Raw genomic sequence first — 18314 nt, forward strand, 5'->3', positions numbered from 1 at the left:
TTGTTTATTTTCTGCACAGGAATCAGATGCCAATCCTCACCATCGGTGTCGCATGAAGACCTTGCAATTGGAACAAAAGCTGTGCCTCTAATCCCAGTCCGGCCAGACAGTGATATCCCTTAGCTCCTCACGATGCGCCACATAATAAGACTGCCCCAGAAGATGCAGCTTGCGCCGATCCGTCTTTTTGGATTTCGTGCGCGGCAATCGGTCAATGAGCAGAAACAGGCTAGGCACATAGTACATAGGCAGACTCTGGCGAACAGCCTCCGTCAACCTCTGCGTGAGGGCATGTATAGCATGGTGCTCGCTGATCGGTCTAAACTGCATGTCTTCAACGGGCCCGTTGTCGAGGTTCATGGGGCTGTTGGCCAGATACAGATAAACGCCCAGGATCGGATCGCTGACGCCGTCCACGACGCCGAGGACGTCGACTACGGCTGCGTCGCCTGTTGACAGATGCTGGCGCAGCACGTATTCCACCTGGCCTGCTTCCACTCGGGCCCCGTCTAGCTTTAGCATCGTGTCCTTTCGGCCGATCAGCTCGACGGTGCCGTCGTGGTTGTACCGGCCCAGATCCCCGGACCGATAGAGGCGGTAGGGTGGTCTGTCGGTGTGGAGCTGTGCCATCCAGGACGGCGGCGAGGCAAGGAAGTTCTCTGCTTTCCCGGATACATTGTCCAAATACCCTCGAGCAATATGCGGGCCCTCTACGAGGACCTCGCCCACAGCTCCGACGGGCATCAGTTGATCGGGAGTGTCAGGACTAACAATCCAGATTGCCCCACTGGCCGGACGCCCAACCACAGCTCCACGACCCATACAAAGATTTGGGTTGTGCGCGCAGAGAGACGCCACCTCGCCCATGCCGTATTGATTGATGACGCGGACGCGGTGCAGCCATTTAGAGAGTACGGCGTCTGAGACCGGTTCTCCGCCAATGCACATCGTCTGCAGGGTGGGAACGCGGTCGGGATCAATGTCTATGGCTACCGAAGGAGTGACGAACATGAAGTTGGCTTGCAGGTCGTTCAAGTCCACCATTAATGCTTCCATGGAAAGCGAAGTCGTCGGAACGCAGCAGCAGCCACCGGCCATGAGAGGAGCCAAGAAGTCGTTGTTGCTGATGTCAAACGCATAGGCATCGAACTGGAATAGACGCGAATGCGGCCCCATGCCCATCACACGTATATAGTCCGTCAGCGCGGACGCGTAGCTCCGGTGCTCCTGGATAATCCCCTTGGGCTTCCCAGTACTCCCGGAAGTAAACAGAACCACGCAGGGGTCAGTGGGCCTGGTTGTGGAGCATGGAACTACCCCAGGCAGCGATGGCAGTGCTTGAAGGGAAGCCTCACTGACTTCAAATTGGGCTTCCATCCGGTCCGCAAACCTCTCCGCGTAACCTTCAGACGTCAACATAATTTTCATCCGGGTTCGCTCCAGGACCGAGGCCAGATATGGCGGTGGATCGTGGGCATCGACGCAGATGTAAGCGCCCCCGGCCATGAGAATTGCGAGTCGAGCCACAATGGCCCATGTGGACTTGTAGAAGGCACAGGCAACAAATACTCCCCGGCCCACACCCTTACCAACTAGCCAATGAGCCAATCGAGAGGTCAAGTCATTGAGCTCGTAGTATGTCAAGTCGCCATCCCACGAGCGGACGGCAGGAGCATCGGGCGTAGTCTTCACATGTCGTAGGCAGAGATCGTGAAGCAAGACGTCTTGAGCTGGCGCGGGAAGACGGGTAAACCGAGTAAGATAGTCTCGATCATGCGGTGCGCAGATATCAACGCCGCCAAAGCTCTGCGAGGGTAGTTCGACCAAGGACAACAACGCCTGATTGAAACTGTGAAGGAGGCTTGTTGCCAGTGGTAGTGCCACAGAGGTCTCGCCAACATCGAGCTGGGCGTGCAGTCGGTCATCTGGAGTATGTCTGATATAGATTCGAAGCCCTGCCGAGTATGGTTCCAGAGCCTCCAAGTCGGCAATGGGCATCGGGCAACAGACCTGGCACCGGCCCATGCATGACCTCTGCCCAGATATGCGCGTAGCCGGAAGTCTCTGATAGACGATGGTCGAGTTATACCCAGCATCTTTGTCCTGCGATACATGACGATTTGCAAGATTGCCTGACACTGATACCAGACTGCTGGAAATGTGCCTCAAAAGACCCTGCACGGTGTCCAGGGGATCGAGATGAACCTGGGCTACTGGCCCCGAGCAAGCGCCGGCTGCCTCCCCCACGAAACATTGCCCCTTAACATACTGTTCGCCAAGGTGGAGCGTGGTTGAAGAGGCAAAGGCGCGGGCCGTCACCACCCAGGCTAGCTGGAGCAGACGCTGGATCTGAATATCGGGATGATCTTCTTTGACAGTAGCAGGGGCATCCAAAGCCTCAATGAGCTGGAGGAGATGCCGAGGACGCTGGGAGAGAGTGAGGTCCACGACCGACGGAGGCACAACATCGATTGGGGGTTTGATAGGAGCGGGTGCAGGACTGGAATCAAAGTGATTGGAGTCAAATAGAATCGGAGCCATGATAGCGTGGTAGTTGTGGGTTCAATTCGATATAGTTGGTGGACAGGCAATCCCAGTCAAGAGCACTCGGGATGCCCTGGCTTAAATGCATCGCTATGCTTCTTGGGTTCCCTGAGAACCAGCCTGCTGCGTTGCACAATCATCTTCTCGGTGGCGCTTGACAAGAGCGCCATCGCTGTCGACCCCGACAATCAATTGCATTTCCCCTCTTGTTTTGCTTTTGTTCAGCAGGTCTCGCGTCTTCGGCACGGTTCGGGCAGAGCTGAAGCCCGCACAATATCATGAGGTAGCACTTCTGATTGGCAAATGGCGATGTTTGCTTGTGCACTGCGAGTCGCTGGATTTCCAAATGGACTGGGACGAGCTGGAGCTTTGCAGACGTGGCAACTCAGGCCGGAGACTGTGCGAATCAGCGATGATGGGATGGTGATGATGGAAGAAAAGGGTCCTCCTTCTACTTGCATCCCCCCTCGAGCATTTGGATCGACTTTTGAGGTAAGAATGTCATTCATTAGGAATCCACTAATTAGATGAGAGGATCTCAATTAAGTACATGATACAACCATCCATCACGCATTTACACAGTCTGCATGATCCCTGGCCGAACGCTCTCCAAAATAGGAGACAATTCGAGCCAAAGCTTCTCCCGAGCTTGGCGGCCCTCGTCGCTCCGCACAAAGGGAGATAGGGCGGTGTTTTCGACATGGCCGTCAGTCATATATGAGCCATGAGATTCAAGCCCTGCCGCACCACCGGCGACCAACGTTCGTGACCCGAGTTCGGTCGACCGTGCAAGAACTAGCTTCATCGCCCACATTGTCCAGCCCGCCTCTCGGGTTAGCTGCGAGTGACAAAAGCCGGGGTTGATCATGTTGATAATCACTTCGGATCCGCGAACCCGACCAGCAAGTTCCTGCACGAGGAGGACTTCGAGAAGCTTCGAAACAGGGTAGCGTTCGGTCATCTTGGCGTGGGAGGGATCGCTGAGTTTTTGCATTGGCTTGTCGGCTCTCCATTCAGGCAATTTGACCCATGCGTGGACCTCGCTGACGACAAAACTCAGGCGGGGGTGCGTCGAGGGCACTTCACGTCGTGTGGCCTGCAACTTGGGGAGGAGCAGCAGGCCGAGCAGCAGGGTACTAATGACATTGACAGTGATGGTGCGTTCGTGGTCCTCGGCGGTTTGGAAAGTCTCGGTGGCCAGAGCAGCATTCAAAATAGCCACATCCAGTCGGGGCAGCTGTGCAATTCGGTCGCCAAAGGCTAACACGGACTGATAGGAGGCCAAATCCACCTCCCACACTTCGCAGACTCCCGAACGGCCGGTGGTCTTTTCGATATCTTGCTTTGCTGCTTGGCCCGCGTTTACATTTCGCACGCCCAGAATGACCCGTGCCGCGCCCAGTCGCGTGATGTGGCGAGCTGCCTCGAGTCCCAGTCCCACATTGGCACCTGTGACGAGGACGGTTTGGTTGGCAAAGGATTGCTTGGGATAGGAAGGGGTGGCAAAAAATTGCGAATAGAAGAAACCCATGTTTGCGATAATGTGCTGTGAGTTGTGGAATGAAAATGCTCACATCCAGCGTTGTCAACTAACATTAAATATTTGTTTTCTGCTCGCAGGCATCCAATGTGATGACGACAATCATTACGGAGATTAGGCGGCGATAAGGGAGTTCCACTTTACTGCAAACTCCGAAAACCTTCCCGGGCCATTCTAACCACCCGATTCCGAGGCTTGTTGGTTGGATTATGAGAAAATAAAGAAAAGAAAAAGAAAAGAAATCCACAATGCCTCGGAAGCGCGGTCGCCGAATGCGTGGATCTTGCCCATTTAGACCTTCAGGAATGCCGCAGCGGAGACTTATGGTTTTTGAACTATCTGAACTGAGCTAGCCGGTAAGCTTCTTTTCGACCGCGAAACCCTGGTTGTCCTGATGCTCGCATATGCTGCAGATGGCATCGGCTAGGGTCTCGAGTACTCCAGCTCGAAGCCTGCACATTCCCCATCCACATTCCCACTCAAGCGACTGGCCACGCGCGAAAGCCATGGATGGTAGATTTGGAAAAGGGCGATATTTCAAGGTCAAGTCCGCAACGACATTCGCTGCCACCGATGTGGCTCGCCAAGTACTGGTTTAAGTCGGCTTCAACCAGAGAAGCCCCCCAGCTCTGTTGAAACACGGTAATCATTGAGTACTCCTTCAGATATGTCACTGAAAAATTCGAATTATTCTTGGGGCCCACTCTCATGTGCGCCATACGTGCTATCGTGGTAAATCGCCAGGTCAATACGCCAAGGTGCGGAGATGGATGTATACTTCTTTTCCACTTTGAGGCATAGCCATCTCTGCGTCATACCAAAGCATCAAGATTTGCGGTGACCGGGTCCAAGGCTGTGGCTGCGAACATTATTTGTGGAGCACATGGAATGACACTCAATTGTTGGCTTGCTCACCTCAGCGAGATGCTGATCCTTCCCGAATCGTCGTAAACAGACGTGGGCATCCTGTGGGCTATTTTGTAAAAGTCACAGTGGCCGAAGACACGACACAATACTGCCGAGATATGGCTGCATTTTGTAGCAGAGGCCCGGCCCTGACTCGATGTTCCACTAGACTTATACTTGCTACTCGGGCAAAAAGGAACTTCCAGAAAGGACTCTGTGCGAAAGAAGCAATGAGTTTGCAGTGTTTCATTCAGTGAATGTGTCCTCTTGATAGCAGCGGCATCAGGTAAACCATGGCAATCCAACAGTTCCAGAGTCGAAAAGTCAATTTATCTCCCAACACATTGCGGATCACTACAACACGGATCGCGACTGTCCACGCTAGCAGTGTACTCCCGGTAAAGCACCCACGGTTAATACCCCAGAAAACCGGACAAAACAGCCCCCAGCCCAGCATAGGGACAGCAATCGTCCACCGAGCCACAGCATCACCGAGAACCAACGGAATGGTGGCCCGGCCACGTTTCGCATCACCCAGTTGATCCGGCAAGTCCTGCAAATGCACCGTTGAAGCGATAATTGCCCCGATGACCAGCAGCCACTGTGCCAATGGGTGAGAAAGGTGCAATGGTAAAAGGGCACTGCCCAGCGCTACCTCCAGGGCCCCAGATATGAAACACGTGTATCCAAGGGCATTGATGAGATTGCGCACCAAGGGGTTGTGCTCAGCGCCACCCCAGTTGTTATACCAGGTCCCCAGAACGACCAGGCCCAAAGACTGTCGATGCCCTCCGCTGATGACCATGCTGTACACTGGGGCCGCGATATAGAGAAAGACCATCAGTTTTGTCGCATGGCTAGGTATGATTCGGCCACTGGGAAAGGGTCGCCATGGCTTATTGATTGCATCTTCGAGAATGGCACTTCGATCGCGCTGGTTGTTGATGGCGAAGGGAAGAAAATTCGCCAAGATCCAAAATATTACAGAGATGGTTTGAGCGACAACGCGTCGCATGTTTTCCATTTCATTTGGTGATGAGGGTGTTTCAGCGACAGAAATGCCATATCGCGGAGCTGCCCAAGCATTGGCGATACCGAAGACCGTGCTGGGGAGAATGATGGTTTTTAAATCACTGAAAATGAACAGCCACAGTGTGTACGCATGGTATTTCACGGCCAGGACCCCGCCACGCATTGCGGAATGTCTTTGGTGAGGAATATATACAGCAGAGAACTGTCGAAACTGACCATGAACAGTCCCAAGGACCGGGCCACAGGGGTGGCCAGCAAAAAGAATGAAAGCACAAGTAGATGACATATGCAAAGAACTGAGTCGTCAATGCTCGTCGCCACTCTCTTCAGCTTCGCCCATGGAAAATGCCCCGACGGCTGGTATTGGCACTGCTGTGTGACCCCCGGAGCCTGTGCTCGGTCCTTGAGAGCATTGCAAGGCGCCAGTTTGCCTCCGACACAGACACAGTCAACATCTGACACTGACTTTGCTCTTATCTGCGCATCTGGTCTGTCAAAGGCGTGTTAGTATTTCGTGATGATGGCAAGCCCTGAAGCCATCGCGATTGTCTTGGGGCTATTTGCCCATTGTTTCGTCTTCATCCACGGGGAATGGCACCTCCGAGCACCCGCTGTCGTGGTATTCCATGTTTGCGTCGCAGCTCTGCTCTATATCTGGGAGTTGAGTCGACTCACCGCGAATGGGTCATGGACGGTAGTGCTCGTCGGGGCTTACATATTCTCGCTCCTGTCAAGTATTTCCATCTACCGCCTCTTCTTCCATCGACTACGCATATTTCCTGGTCCCAGATTGGCGGCATGGACCAAGCTGTGGCATGTCTGGAAATGCCGGGACTCTCGTGGACACCATGTCCTGGAGGAATGGTACAGGCAGTATGGGGAGTTCGTTCGTACAGGTAGGGCATTCCGTCCGCAAGTAGACGCCAGAACACTAACCTCTTGCTTGGGGAAATTATAGGTCCTGCAGAGATTACTATATTTCATCCCGCGGCTTACGAGGCCATGGATGGCCCGGGAAACCGCAACACGCGATCAGACTGGTACGATCTCCTCTACCCACGCATATCCTCGATCTTCACTCGGGACCGGAAATTACACCATGAACGGCGGAAGATGTGGGACCATGCATTGAGTGCCAAAGGTAAGTACCTGCTGGATCTTCTATTATGCTCAAAGATATTGATATAGCTTCACCAGTCCTGCCCCAATACAATCAGAAAGTGGTGGATAGGGTTCGCAGCCTCGAGGATCTCATTTCTGCGCATAGCTCAAGCCCGGTTATCATCAACGATCTCATGCACTTCTTTGCCTTTGACTCTATGGGGGACTTTGCGTTCAGCGAGGACTTCAGTATGATGCGGAGTAAAAGATGGCATGCATCGATTGCGAGGCTGCGGTCTGCTATTACTATCCTTGGCCCCTTTAGTCCAGCAATCTGGATTCCTCGACTTGGCTTTGCTTTTATACCTGGTCTATGGAAAGTGCGGGATTGGTTTCATATGCTGGAGTTTTGTGATCAGTGTATGGCCAGACGGATGCAGGTGAGAGAACCAAAAATGTCTGCAATGAAAAATAGTATACTGATCACGGTCGAGGATGAAGAAAACGCCAGCAGAGAGAGATATTGCGTCGTGGTTTATCGACGACCACATCAAGCACGGCGCAAGCCCAAACAGGGCACGATGGTTGAGCGGCGACACTGCGACACTCGTCGTTGCAGGAAGGTAAGAGACAACTTGCAAACAAGTTCGAGCAACAGACCGGCTCACCAGTCATGTCAGTGACACTACCGCCCCTAGCCTCACACTACTATTCTACTTTCTGGCTCGGTATCCACAACACATCGAGCGCATCTATGAAGAAATTCAGCATGTGGACCGACGAGACCCGAGTGCCTTGGCCACATTGCCGCATCTCACAGGCACTATCAACGAGTCCATGCGTCTCCTCCCGGCAGTGCCGACATTTAGCTCGCGAGTTACGCCGGCAGAGGGATTATTCGTTGACGGGACATGGATCCCTGGCAATATTAAGATCTGTGCGCCGCGCTACAGCATTGGCCGACGTAGGTTGACCCTCAAGAAATAGCAAGTACCAGCCTTGCAATACATTCACTAAGTAATGGGGGTTTCTAGTGGAATCGGCCTACGTGCGCCCTCTTGACTTCATTCCTGAGCGGTGGTATAGCCAACCCGAGTTGATCAGGGATAAGCGGGCTTTTGCCCCGTTTGGTGTTGGTACGTATCAAATACACAAATTTCCCATTGACCGGTGAGCTATATGGATGTCGATGCTGACAGTGGGACATTATAGGGCGCACTAGCTGTGTTGGTCGGCACTTGGCACTGGCTCATATCCGTCTGGTAACAGTGGGACTGGTGTCCCAGTATCGCATTCGTTTTGCTCCTGGCGAAAGGAACGGGGAGGCCGTGGAGAGGGACATGAAGGACCAGCTCACTGCGCATCCTGGTGCTTGTCGGGTGATTTTTGAGCCTCGGTAATAGTATGAACTACGGATTCTTTTTGATTGAGAATGAATAACTGTGCATGATTTGTTCTCTGAGCGAGGCAAAATGAGCACGTTCGATGTAGGCATGACACCACAAATAGAGCATAGAGACAAGGTTCAAAGTGCTATATCCTCTTGATGGCTTCACACTTCAGGCCGGAATCCCCAAGCAACATGCACGTCGAACCTCACATAGCAGCCCGACTGGATGTCCTTGTACGCCTGCCGCTCCAACTCCTCGAGCCGTTCCATACTCAGAGCCCCAGGACTCCCCTTGTCTGCTACCAAGCGGGCCCATCCAAAGATAGCCCTCATGCCATTAACCGTTAAGCGCTCACGCGTGGCATGCACCCGATCCGTCGGAATAACATCTTTCTGAACCCGCACCAACCCAGCGGCCTTCATTTCGGGCTCGAGCGCATCCCAACCATGAGCAAACTGCGGCCACAGTGCATCCATGAACCTCTGACCCATCGCGCGGGCAGTGTCGACAGTTGCACCAGGACGGCCAGGCAGATGTTGCACCGAGGTAAAGTTGCATTCCTCCCACTGTAGCGCGCCACCGGGCTTAAGGAGCCGGGTCAGGTTCTGCACGACAGTCGGCCACTCGCTGGCCTGAAGGCCGGCAGTCAGCAGCCGGACGTGGACGAGGTCGTATTTGCCGTAAAGCGTCTCGGGCACGGGCTGGCGCGCATCCATCAACTGCAGGTGCATGTCGCGGGGCCGGTCGTCCGCGGGTGGGAAAAGAGTTGCGGAGATATCGTAGCCATCCAGCACGGCGTTGGGCCAGGCCGGGGCTAGTCGGTGCAGGAATTCTGCGGTGCCCGTGCCCACATCGGCGATGCGGGCTATTGGGGGCAATGTAGATGCAATGGCGGGGTGGATCAGGTACCCGATGTTGCTGTTCACCCATGATCAGCACGTAATCTTATGCCAACCCCCCTGCTTCAAACAGTTCAGTCAAAACACGCACTCGGTCAAAATATCAAACTGTTCGTCGAGTCTGTCCAGTCAATTTGGGTCAGCATGGCCGGTTAACAACTGGGCGAAGCATGCTACCTTCGCGCTTCGCTGGAATCACGGCGCATATTCTCGGCGTATGGATCCATGGCGAACAGTTAGAAAGGTGAAATTGTGAAATTGTGAAGAGCGAGGGCATCGGGCAAAAGATGCCTTCGAGATGCATTCCGCGGTTTACTGGCCGGCCTGCAGCATATCCACAACCCATCACCGCCATTATCTCTCCTTCTAGGTCTATCTCCCGGCAATACATCTGCAGCGTCGCCCAGGATGGTTCTAACAAGAAAGCTGACAGTGGGTCGGGCGACGAATCCCATGCACCATGACTGGAAATTGCGCGCCACAAGAGTCGTACGAGGCCGCTGCGGTGCTTCCAGTCTTTGGACGAAACACCGACGGCAACAAGGGCTCGAGCGAGAGAATAAAAATGTTGCGGTGTCGAGGAACAAACTTCGATGATGGATCTGGGGTTTTGTTTCCAAAGATGCCATCTTCTTCGCTGCGCAGTCAAAGTGAACAGAATCGGTATTTTCGATCCCCACATTCGTCATGATTCCCATGAGCCCCCGTGCCCCGGCGTTGATCGTTTGGAGTCTTATTTTGCTTGCCATTGCTGCCACGGCCGTTGTTCTGCGAGTAGTTTCAACACATATTCGACGCCGGCCCTTTAAGGTCCATGATTACCTCGTCTTTCTCTCGCTGGTACAGACGGAAACCACCATTTGCATACTCCGTTCTCGCTAACCAGAAGTTCCAGTTTGCCCTAGTAGGATATGTTGCAGATGTCCTCATGGGTAGGTGAAAGCAAGTTCTATACACATGGGATCATGTATCATTAATCCGAAAATAGGCGCCATCATCGGGGGGTTCGGTGGGCATACAGTGAGCATGGCCAAGGAACACCCAGAGCAGGTGACGATTGCCTTGAAAGTGAGGATCCAATAAATATCAGTATTTCATCTGCTAATATTGTAGACATTTTTCGCCTCGGAATGGTTTTGGGCGACGGCAACAGCTTGTTTCCGTTTGGCCATTCTCCTGCTGTACATCGAGATCTTCCCGGGCCATGACACTTTTTTCTGGTGTGCCACGGCTGTTGCTGGCCTGGTCTTCCTGTACTGGGTTGCCTCGATTTTGACAATTGCACTACTTTGCCGTCCAGTGGAGTACAACTGGAATCGCGCCATTCCCGGCGTGTGCGGCGATGTGGTCAAAACCGAATATGCCTCGGCCGGGTTCAATATGGTCATCGATCTGGGAGTGGTACTGCTGCCGCTTCCTATTGTCTGGCGACTGCATATGTCCAGTCGCAAAAAAACCGGGGTCACGGCCTCCTTTGCCCTAGGGATCATGTAAGTGTGTCGCGAATTCTCCTGCTGGTGGAGTGCATGCTGAACCATCTGGCAGCACGGCCGGGATCAATCTGGGGCGTATCATCTCGACCAAGCTCTGCCCGACCAACGACATCATTTACTGCGCCCGAGACAGTTCTATTTTCGTGATCGCAGAAATGACCGCAGGGATCTTGGTTGCGTGCGTGCCCACTCTGGGACCCCTGTTCTTCCGTCGCGCCAAAGTTCCATCCGCGCGCCCCCATGGCTTGCCCACGATTGGCTCTGCCCGCGTGCGTCCCACGCGCCGGGCCCTGAAGCTGGACTCGCTATCCACGTTTGATCACACCCAGGATGACGAGGGGCGCACGGGGTGGAAGGAGCTGGGCGGTCCAGTGGGGTCTGCCCACGCGGTGGGACCCGGCACGCGTCCTCCCACGGTCGACGCGGCAAGGATTATGGTGACGCGCGATCTGGACGTGCAGAGCCTTAACCCCCCGCCTGCAACCCCGGAGAGGTTCTAGCGAGGCAGCTAAGGTGTGGAGAAGTGTGTCTCGGGTCCGAGCCACGGAGGGTTTTCTCGGAGGCGACTGTGCACCACAGCCGTCGTGCATGCTGATATACCGGGAGATCTGCAGTTAGTTCCATTTGCACCGTTTAAAGATGAGACCAGACAAAGAGACAGTCCAGGTAGTCTTTTCATGCATGTCAGATTTTGTGTTCCCCTGTCCAGTCTGTAGTACCCAGTCGCGAGGTCTGTATAACCCACGAGTATCCTGGCTTGCAGGGACGTCGGGGCATCGTGAGGACTGAAGAAATATCCACGGATGCAAAATCTCACTCTGGAATTTGTCAGAAATTCGAATGTCGACATTTCGTAGAGTAATCGAAGAGTAAGCGTGAGGCATCTCCAGACAAGCGGGAGAAAAGAAAGGAAGATGGGGAGGCTGACAACCCCACGACTCATGTCAACGACGTAGTATCCAACTCCTCCTTTGACTCTTCTTTCTTTCTTCACCTCTCTTTCTCCTACTCCACAACCATCCATCATGGCTTCGCAACAATTTTCTGTCGTGCTTTGCCATGGCTCTTACCATACGCCAGCCCCATACCAGCCACTGATTGATGCACTGACGGCGCGGGGGATCGACGCCTACTGCCCCCAGCGCCCCTCGTGCGACCTCTCCAGGCTCAATGTCGGCGACGTTCACAACCCCGACTTTGACCGTGAGCCTCCTCCCGGAGGTTATCCTACCGCAGAGGAAGATGCCACTGAAGTTGGCAAGCTGGTGGATCAATTGATCGCAGAGGGCAAATCAGTGCTGCTGGCAGGACATTCCTCGGGCGGCTGGGTGGCCGCAGAGGCGGCTCAACCTGCGCGACAAGCCCATGTCCGCGCGCAAGCCGGCCATTCCGGCGGCATCATTGGTATCTTTTTTATTGGGGCCTTCATTATCCCCAAGGGAGAGTCGGTTGACAGTTTCTTCCAACCGGCGGACGGCGAGCCTGTTGCGCCTCCTTTTGTGCGCTTCCACGTAAGTCTCTCCTCCACCAGCATCCTTCAGTTGCTCTACTGACCATGTCTGGGCAGAAATTTGGCATGGACGGATTAGGCATTGTGGTGGATGCACCTCGGTTTTTCTTCAATGGCGTAGATGATGCTGCTGCGCAGAAGTGGGCGGCCACGTTGACGGCAGCTCCGATCATGACGAGTCCTCTCACCCATGATCCCTATTCAACTCTGCCTTGTGCGTATCTGGTGTTGGAGCAGGACTGTGCATTGCCAAAGGGGTATCAAGAGGGGATGGTGGCGATGCAGAGCTCGAAGAGTAAGCCTTTTACTATCTACCGGGGCCCATGTGGCCACTCGCCGCACCTGAGCTGGACGAGTGGACTGGTGGAGACGATCGAGGAGTTTCGCAATGGAATAGCATAGATAAGGGCGAACAATAGACATTAGGATCATAATGGAGCTAGCTTCTGCGAAGAAGCTATGTGTTTGCTTGGTGAAACCGTGCGGCCCCCACCTTGTAAGACAGCGACCTCTTCTTCCTTCAACCACTCCCGTCCACCTCAACCTTTTTCTCTCCTTCAATCATTTTCGTATCGTCGTCTCTGCTCTTATGGATTCTCCTCAATACGTTTTCGGTGCCCAGGCCTTCGGGGTGGCCTGGACGAATGAAAATGTGGACCAGTTGATGCAAGCTCTCAACGATTATGGCATCCATCACTTTGATACGGCTGCCCTCTATCCGGCAACTGCCCCAGGTGGCTCTGAGAAACTGCTGGGTGAGAAAAAACAACCCGGTGCTGTCATCGACACCAAGGTGATGTTCATGCTCAGTAATATGCTGAGCAAGGAGAACATGGAGAAGTCCATCCGGGATAGTCTGGAGCGACTGCAAATCAGCGAGGTGAGCAAAAGTTAACTGCAAGAGAGAAAAGGGACAACGTGTGGCTAACTAGAAACGAGATACACACTCTCTTCACCCATGCCCCTGATCGTCAGACCCCGATTGCGGAGCAGGCTGCCAACTTTGATCATTTCTACCGTGCCGGTCTGTTCCAGCAGCTGGGCCTATCCAACTACACCCCGGAAATGGTGCGAGAGTGGCTCGACATCGCGACGGAGAAGAACTACGTTAAGCCCTCCGTCTTCGAAGGCCAGTACAACATCTTTTGCCGCGGCTACGAAGAAGACTTGTTCCCTCTGCTCCGCGAGCATAACATGACCTTTGCAGCAACCTCACCGCTGGCTGGAGGATTCTTGACCGGCAAGCTGACCTTCTCCACGTCCCCGGCGGATCTGGCCGGCACGCGCTTCGAGGCTGCTGAGGGCAACATGTTGGGTGCTGTGTACCGTATGTGGTATGATCAGCCCGTTTTCCATGAGGCGATGCGGACTCTCAAGGACCTGGCCCACCTGCACCACACCACGCCCGAGAAGTTTGCTATGCGCTGGCTTCTCTTCCATTCCCCTCTGCGGTCCGCAGACACGATCGTCATCGGGCCGAACAATTTCTCGCAGCTCAACAGCTACCTGGAGGCTCGTCAGGCTGGCGCGCTCCCCGCGGATGTGGCACTTGCCATCGACAATCTCTTCGGCCCTCTGAAGGAAGTTGCTGCTCCCATGATTGAGGCGGGATGGTGGTCGCTGTAATTCAGGCTATGGAAGTCCATGGTGCTGCTCCAGTCTTTCTATTCCAATTCGTTGTGAGGGAGAGCTCGCAAACAAGCTGTGGTAGCCCCATCATGAGGATATTCTAGCATCGTTGAAGCTCTCCAATCGAGGTCATTCCTATTTCTTTATCTTCTGTCCTTGGGATTGGTTATCGACTTGTATTTAAGGTTGATCGTACGGCTGGGAGGGTTATTGGTGTGGATGTTCCGTTTCTTCGGAGTAGGATGTTAGGGAAATTGTAGATATGGCAACGGATGGCATTGGTTAATTACATGTAGAGTAGATTTAGGCGTTATTTGGAAGCACATTCTAAACTTTGCGCTCATTGTTCAAATAATCTATCCAGGCCCTTCGGCCACGCTTTGCCTAACTTCTGTCTTGTTCCTAGGGGTTCTAGACATGGTTATATGATAAAAAGATACGATAAAACACATCGTAAAAAAATCCATAAAAATGATTAAAAAAGACAGGGGTATGTTGTCCGTGTAAAAAGAGCCGACGGAAATGTTAAAAAAAATTCTGAAATAGATAAATAAATAGGTTGGCGTTGCACGCACCACCGTGTGCAGTGTCTATCTCCACGGATTGGGAGCAAGCAAAGCGGCCACTTCCTCATACACCGAGAAAACAATCCCACCACTAAGCAATAACCGCCCTAGTCGCATCGAGCTCCCTTTCCAAAACCCGCGGATTCCATAGTCGCGTAGGATACTCCGAGTTGCCTCAACAATACCAGCCCCCTGGACCCCCTGCGCTCGCGTCTTAAGAGTATCAAAAGGCTGGGTGGCATAGACCGTCACAACACCTGCGACGGCCCCCATACCAAAGGTAGTAAACACATTAGATGTGATTCCCTGGACCTTGCTGGCTTCCTTGAGGATGTTGTAGGTCCCCATTCGCACGGCCGAGGTGGCTGATTGTTTGAGGGTGGTAGAAACCAGGCCACGGTAGAGCTCTGGGATGCCATGGTTTTGGACTAGAACCCGTGTGGCATGAAGGCTGGACTTGAATATTCGGGCTTGTTTTGCGTCGTCGATTCTGCATACCGAAATAGTCAGCAAGGATACTGGAACTCTCACTGTTTACTCACAATGCAGTCTTAATTCTTTCTGTTGGCGTGACTGCAATAACACTCTCGACGGCTCCTGCCGCCATTCCGGCTAGAATACCGCGTCCTGGTGATAGTACTCCATGATCATCGCAAAAGGAGTTGCGGATTGTATCGTACGATAGAAATCGAACGGCTGCTTTTGCCGCGGTGCCCTAGTATCGAGGTCAGTCCAAATTCATCAAGGGAGATTATTTGCAAAGCAACGAAAGGTAACAAAAACAAAACAAAAACATACAATGACCAGCGTCGAACATCCTGTGTACAATGCCCCAATACCCTCCTGGCGCGAAACTTGCAGGATCAACCGGACAGGGTTCGATGGACTGTTCTTTGCGCCATGAAGCAATTGCACGCGCGTCTTGGAGTATTCAAACGGATACTAAGAAGACTGTCAACTCACAGAACCAGTCAGCAGGGGTAGCATCGAAATTGTACCGTGACTGCCGCCTCCACACCCCCGGCAATTCCTCCGGCCACGAGGGAGACCCACTGTGGGGTGCAGCGCTGGAGAAGGTTAGCAGGGAAGTCGCGATACCCCGATAGGCCCGGCAGGAGAATTACCTTTTGTGGCGTTGTCGCGGACGACTCCGAGCGAAATGACACGCGGGTGGTCATGGTGGCGGAAACGGCGAATGGGAATGCATCCTGGCGCGATGCCCCCGACTTATACTCCGTTCGACCATTGCGGAGAGACAGAGGCGTGGGGGCCGACGGAAGCGAAATTCCCGCGGAAAATCACTATCCGTGGATCCGCTCCAACGTTATAACATGCCGGCTCCCACGGAAAGGGTTGCCATGCACCCACTCGCCATGGAAGACGTCTCTCCGTCCAGACCTCGCAGGGCTGCTCAGGCGTGTGCATTTTGTCGGCGCAGGAAGGTCAGTGTTTTGCCGATGGAGCCTTCGAGTCCGCGGCTGATGGCTGTAGCTCCGATGCAATAACGAGAAACCGACCTGCTCCAACTGCAAGGGATATGCAAAGGAATGCGTCTACACGACGAGGTCCGAAAAACCTAGGTATGATGTCATTTGTCCAGAAAAGAGGTCACCACTTATCGTTCCAAGGCCATCCAAGGCCCGCATAGCGCGTCTTGAAGCAGAAAACCAGCATCTCCGTCAACGAATATCGGGAAATGGGAGAGGACTCACAGCGGCCAGTCCCAGCCAGAACGATGAGACGCAAGAGTCGCCGGCAAAATCACCAGATACAGCGCATCCGCAGTCGGCCGTGTCGCGCATTTTCATCTCACCCAATGGCGACTCGAGCTACCATGGACTCACCAGTACTCTGTTCGACGATGCGCCCACCGACCGACATGGTCAGACCCGAGCGGATCCACAAGCTCCTGTGGAGCATATTCGCAAGCGCCTGATGGGAGAAGCGGCCTATCAACGTATGTGGTCCTGCCCTTGATTCAGGCTGCATAGCTGACCTTCCGTCTAGGGCAGCTGGAGATGTTGAATCTGCGGCAAGGCAAGTTGGACTTTGATGGCGTTGATCCGGAGCTGGGGATGCATTTGCTGTCGCTACATTGGAACCGGCAACACCATTCCTTCCTCATCACCTATCGCCCAGCATTCATGCGTGATATGGCCACCAATGGCCCATACTTTTCCAAGCTGCTGTTAAACGCGATTTACTTTGGAGCATCCAAATTTAGCAACCGTCCCGAGGTCCGAAGCGACCCTGATGATGTCCGGACGGCAGGATGGACTTTTCGGATGCGAGTCAAAGAGCTACTTGGCAGTGCCCTTGATCGCAGCGAAATCACCACCATCCAGGCGCTGCTAGTCATGACCAGCTCTCTGTTTGCCCTGGGCGATGAACGCAGCGCAGCTTGGCTGTATGCTGGCACCGCATTTCGAATGATTATCGACCTGGGCATGCATGTGGATGCGACCATGCTCACCAACATGCGCAGACTTTCCGATGAGGATTTGGAAATCCGTCGGCGTGTCTTCTGGGGGGCATTTGTCGTCGACAAAATCCAGTCCTTGTATCAAGGCCGCCCTGCCAGTTTGCAGGATTTCGACACCAAGGTCTCCCTGACTTTTCTGGATCATTACGAGGAGCTCGAGCATTGGCAGCCATTTGCTTATTCGGATGTGCAGTCATACCCAGGGTCACCTGCGTACAGTGTCTCAACCTTTACCGAACTCTGCAAGCTATCCCTGGTCCTGAATGGGATCCTGAATAAGGTATACTCAGAACGGAGCTCGAATCGATCGCCACAGGACCTCATTGCTACTCTCAATACATTGGATCTCCAGATCAAGAGTTGGCACGATGCACTTCCTGATCACCTCCGGTTTGACCCGGCACAGACTACGCCGCCACCCCATGTGGTCTCCCTCCTGGCCCTGTACAATGTACTGCTTATTCTCCTCCACCGACCCTTTGTGGCTGAAGGACATCTCCATACAACAGACCCATCAGTCGCCATTAGCTCCTTTACGACTTGTACTGCGGCAGCAGCCCGGATCATTCAGCTACTTCAAGCCTATGACCAGACCTTCTCGATCCGACGAGCGCCATATCTGATTTCGTATGCCACGTATGTCGCAGCCACGATCTATGTGCGCGTGGCCGCGCAACGAGAAGGGGGCAGTCGAGCCCATGCCAGTCTCTGGACGTGTATCAACATCTTCCAGAAGAACCAGGAGACCAACTGGGCTGTGCGGCGTGCCAAAAATGTTATTCTTCATTTGATGGAGCGTATGGGCGTGGACTTGAGCCAGCCGCATGATGGATCTGGGTCCGCCCATGTGCCCGATGGAAGCGCAGGTCTGCCCAAGGACCTGGGGTCTTTGAGTGATACTCAAGCTACGAGATTCGCAAATAGTGGTGGTTTGACCCCTCCTGAGACAGAAGCGTTTGAGTTGGATATGGACATGATCATTCAAAGCTTTATTCGGCAACACACGAGAGAAAGCCTGCCGTCGTATGAGCCCGTGGACAACCCGTTCCCGGGCTCTGCGGCTGTGCCCTTTGGGACTCAGGGCTCTTTGGCTACGGCCATGCTGCCAATTTATGATGAATCATATTTGGACGCACGATTCGACGATGATATGTTGTTTGGGTTTAATGGTTCGCTGCAGGACAGTGTGCTATACAATTGAATGAAGAATAGAAACATGGT

At 53.6% G+C, this 18314-nt stretch overlaps 10 protein-coding genes across 10 annotated transcripts; 5 read left to right on the forward strand and 5 right to left on the reverse strand.

Annotated features, from left to right (window-relative positions):
• Positions 1-87: 87 nt before the first annotated feature.
• NUU61_001128 (non-ribosomal peptide synthetase) lies at positions 88-2541 on the reverse strand (the record flags this gene model as incomplete). Its single annotated transcript, XM_056651710.1, has 1 exon — positions 88-2541. The coding sequence occupies one exon, from the start codon at positions 2539-2541 to the stop codon at positions 88-90; it is 2454 nt and encodes an 817-aa protein (XP_056516560.1).
• A 577-nt stretch (positions 2542-3118) lies between these two features.
• NUU61_001129 (uncharacterized protein) lies at positions 3119-4075 on the reverse strand (the record flags this gene model as incomplete). The annotated part of the gene is made up of 1 exon (XM_056651711.1): positions 3119-4075. One exon carries the CDS (start codon positions 4073-4075, stop codon positions 3119-3121), a length of 957 nt encoding a protein of 318 aa, XP_056516561.1.
• Positions 4076-5240: 1165 nt separating this feature from the next.
• On the reverse strand, positions 5241-6185 carry NUU61_001130 (UbiA family prenyltransferase; the record flags this gene model as incomplete). The annotated part of the gene is made up of 1 exon (XM_056651712.1): positions 5241-6185. The coding sequence occupies one exon, from the start codon at positions 6183-6185 to the stop codon at positions 5241-5243; it is 945 nt and encodes a 314-aa protein (XP_056516562.1).
• A 357-nt stretch (positions 6186-6542) lies between these two features.
• Positions 6543-8523, forward strand: NUU61_001131 (cytochrome P450; the record flags this gene model as incomplete). The annotated part of the gene is made up of 8 exons (XM_056651713.1): positions 6543-6918; positions 6981-7163; positions 7220-7372; positions 7449-7563; positions 7618-7746; positions 7804-8087; positions 8158-8259; positions 8336-8523. The coding sequence occupies 8 exons, from the start codon at positions 6543-6545 to the stop codon at positions 8521-8523; spliced, it is 1530 nt and encodes a 509-aa protein (XP_056516563.1).
• Positions 8524-8675: 152 nt separating this feature from the next.
• Positions 8676-9640, reverse strand: NUU61_001132 (class I SAM-dependent methyltransferase; the record flags this gene model as incomplete). The annotated part of the gene is made up of 3 exons (XM_056651714.1): positions 8676-9432; positions 9505-9534; positions 9591-9640. 3 exons carry the CDS (start codon positions 9638-9640, stop codon positions 8676-8678), a joined length of 837 nt encoding a protein of 278 aa, XP_056516564.1.
• A 460-nt stretch (positions 9641-10100) lies between these two features.
• Positions 10101-11406, forward strand: NUU61_001133 (uncharacterized protein; the record flags this gene model as incomplete). The annotated part of the gene is made up of 5 exons (XM_056651715.1): positions 10101-10253; positions 10309-10345; positions 10402-10481; positions 10527-10903; positions 10959-11406. The coding sequence occupies 5 exons, from the start codon at positions 10101-10103 to the stop codon at positions 11404-11406; spliced, it is 1095 nt and encodes a 364-aa protein (XP_056516565.1).
• Positions 11407-11931: 525 nt separating this feature from the next.
• NUU61_001134 (alpha/beta hydrolase) lies at positions 11932-12818 on the forward strand (the record flags this gene model as incomplete). Its single annotated transcript, XM_056651716.1, has 2 exons — positions 11932-12417; positions 12474-12818. The coding sequence occupies 2 exons, from the start codon at positions 11932-11934 to the stop codon at positions 12816-12818; spliced, it is 831 nt and encodes a 276-aa protein (XP_056516566.1).
• A 187-nt stretch (positions 12819-13005) lies between these two features.
• Positions 13006-14042, forward strand: NUU61_001135 (aldo/keto reductase family protein; the record flags this gene model as incomplete). Its single annotated transcript, XM_056651717.1, has 2 exons — positions 13006-13296; positions 13356-14042. The coding sequence occupies 2 exons, from the start codon at positions 13006-13008 to the stop codon at positions 14040-14042; spliced, it is 978 nt and encodes a 325-aa protein (XP_056516567.1).
• A 593-nt stretch (positions 14043-14635) lies between these two features.
• On the reverse strand, positions 14636-15789 carry NUU61_001136 (Mitochondrial carrier protein; the record flags this gene model as incomplete). Its single annotated transcript, XM_056651718.1, has 5 exons — positions 14636-15101; positions 15154-15326; positions 15410-15553; positions 15610-15678; positions 15736-15789. 5 exons carry the CDS (start codon positions 15787-15789, stop codon positions 14636-14638), a joined length of 906 nt encoding a protein of 301 aa, XP_056516568.1.
• A 153-nt stretch (positions 15790-15942) lies between these two features.
• On the forward strand, positions 15943-18294 carry NUU61_001137 (uncharacterized protein; the record flags this gene model as incomplete). Its single annotated transcript, XM_056651719.1, has 3 exons — positions 15943-16053; positions 16103-16568; positions 16619-18294. The coding sequence occupies 3 exons, from the start codon at positions 15943-15945 to the stop codon at positions 18292-18294; spliced, it is 2253 nt and encodes a 750-aa protein (XP_056516569.1).
• Positions 18295-18314: the final 20 nt, after the last annotated feature.

Source organism: Penicillium alfredii (assembly GCF_028826965.1).
Source record: "Penicillium alfredii strain IBT 34128 chromosome Unknown utg000001l_segment0_segment0, whole genome shotgun sequence".
NCBI classification, from domain to species: domain Eukaryota; kingdom Fungi; phylum Ascomycota; class Eurotiomycetes; order Eurotiales; family Aspergillaceae; genus Penicillium; species Penicillium alfredii.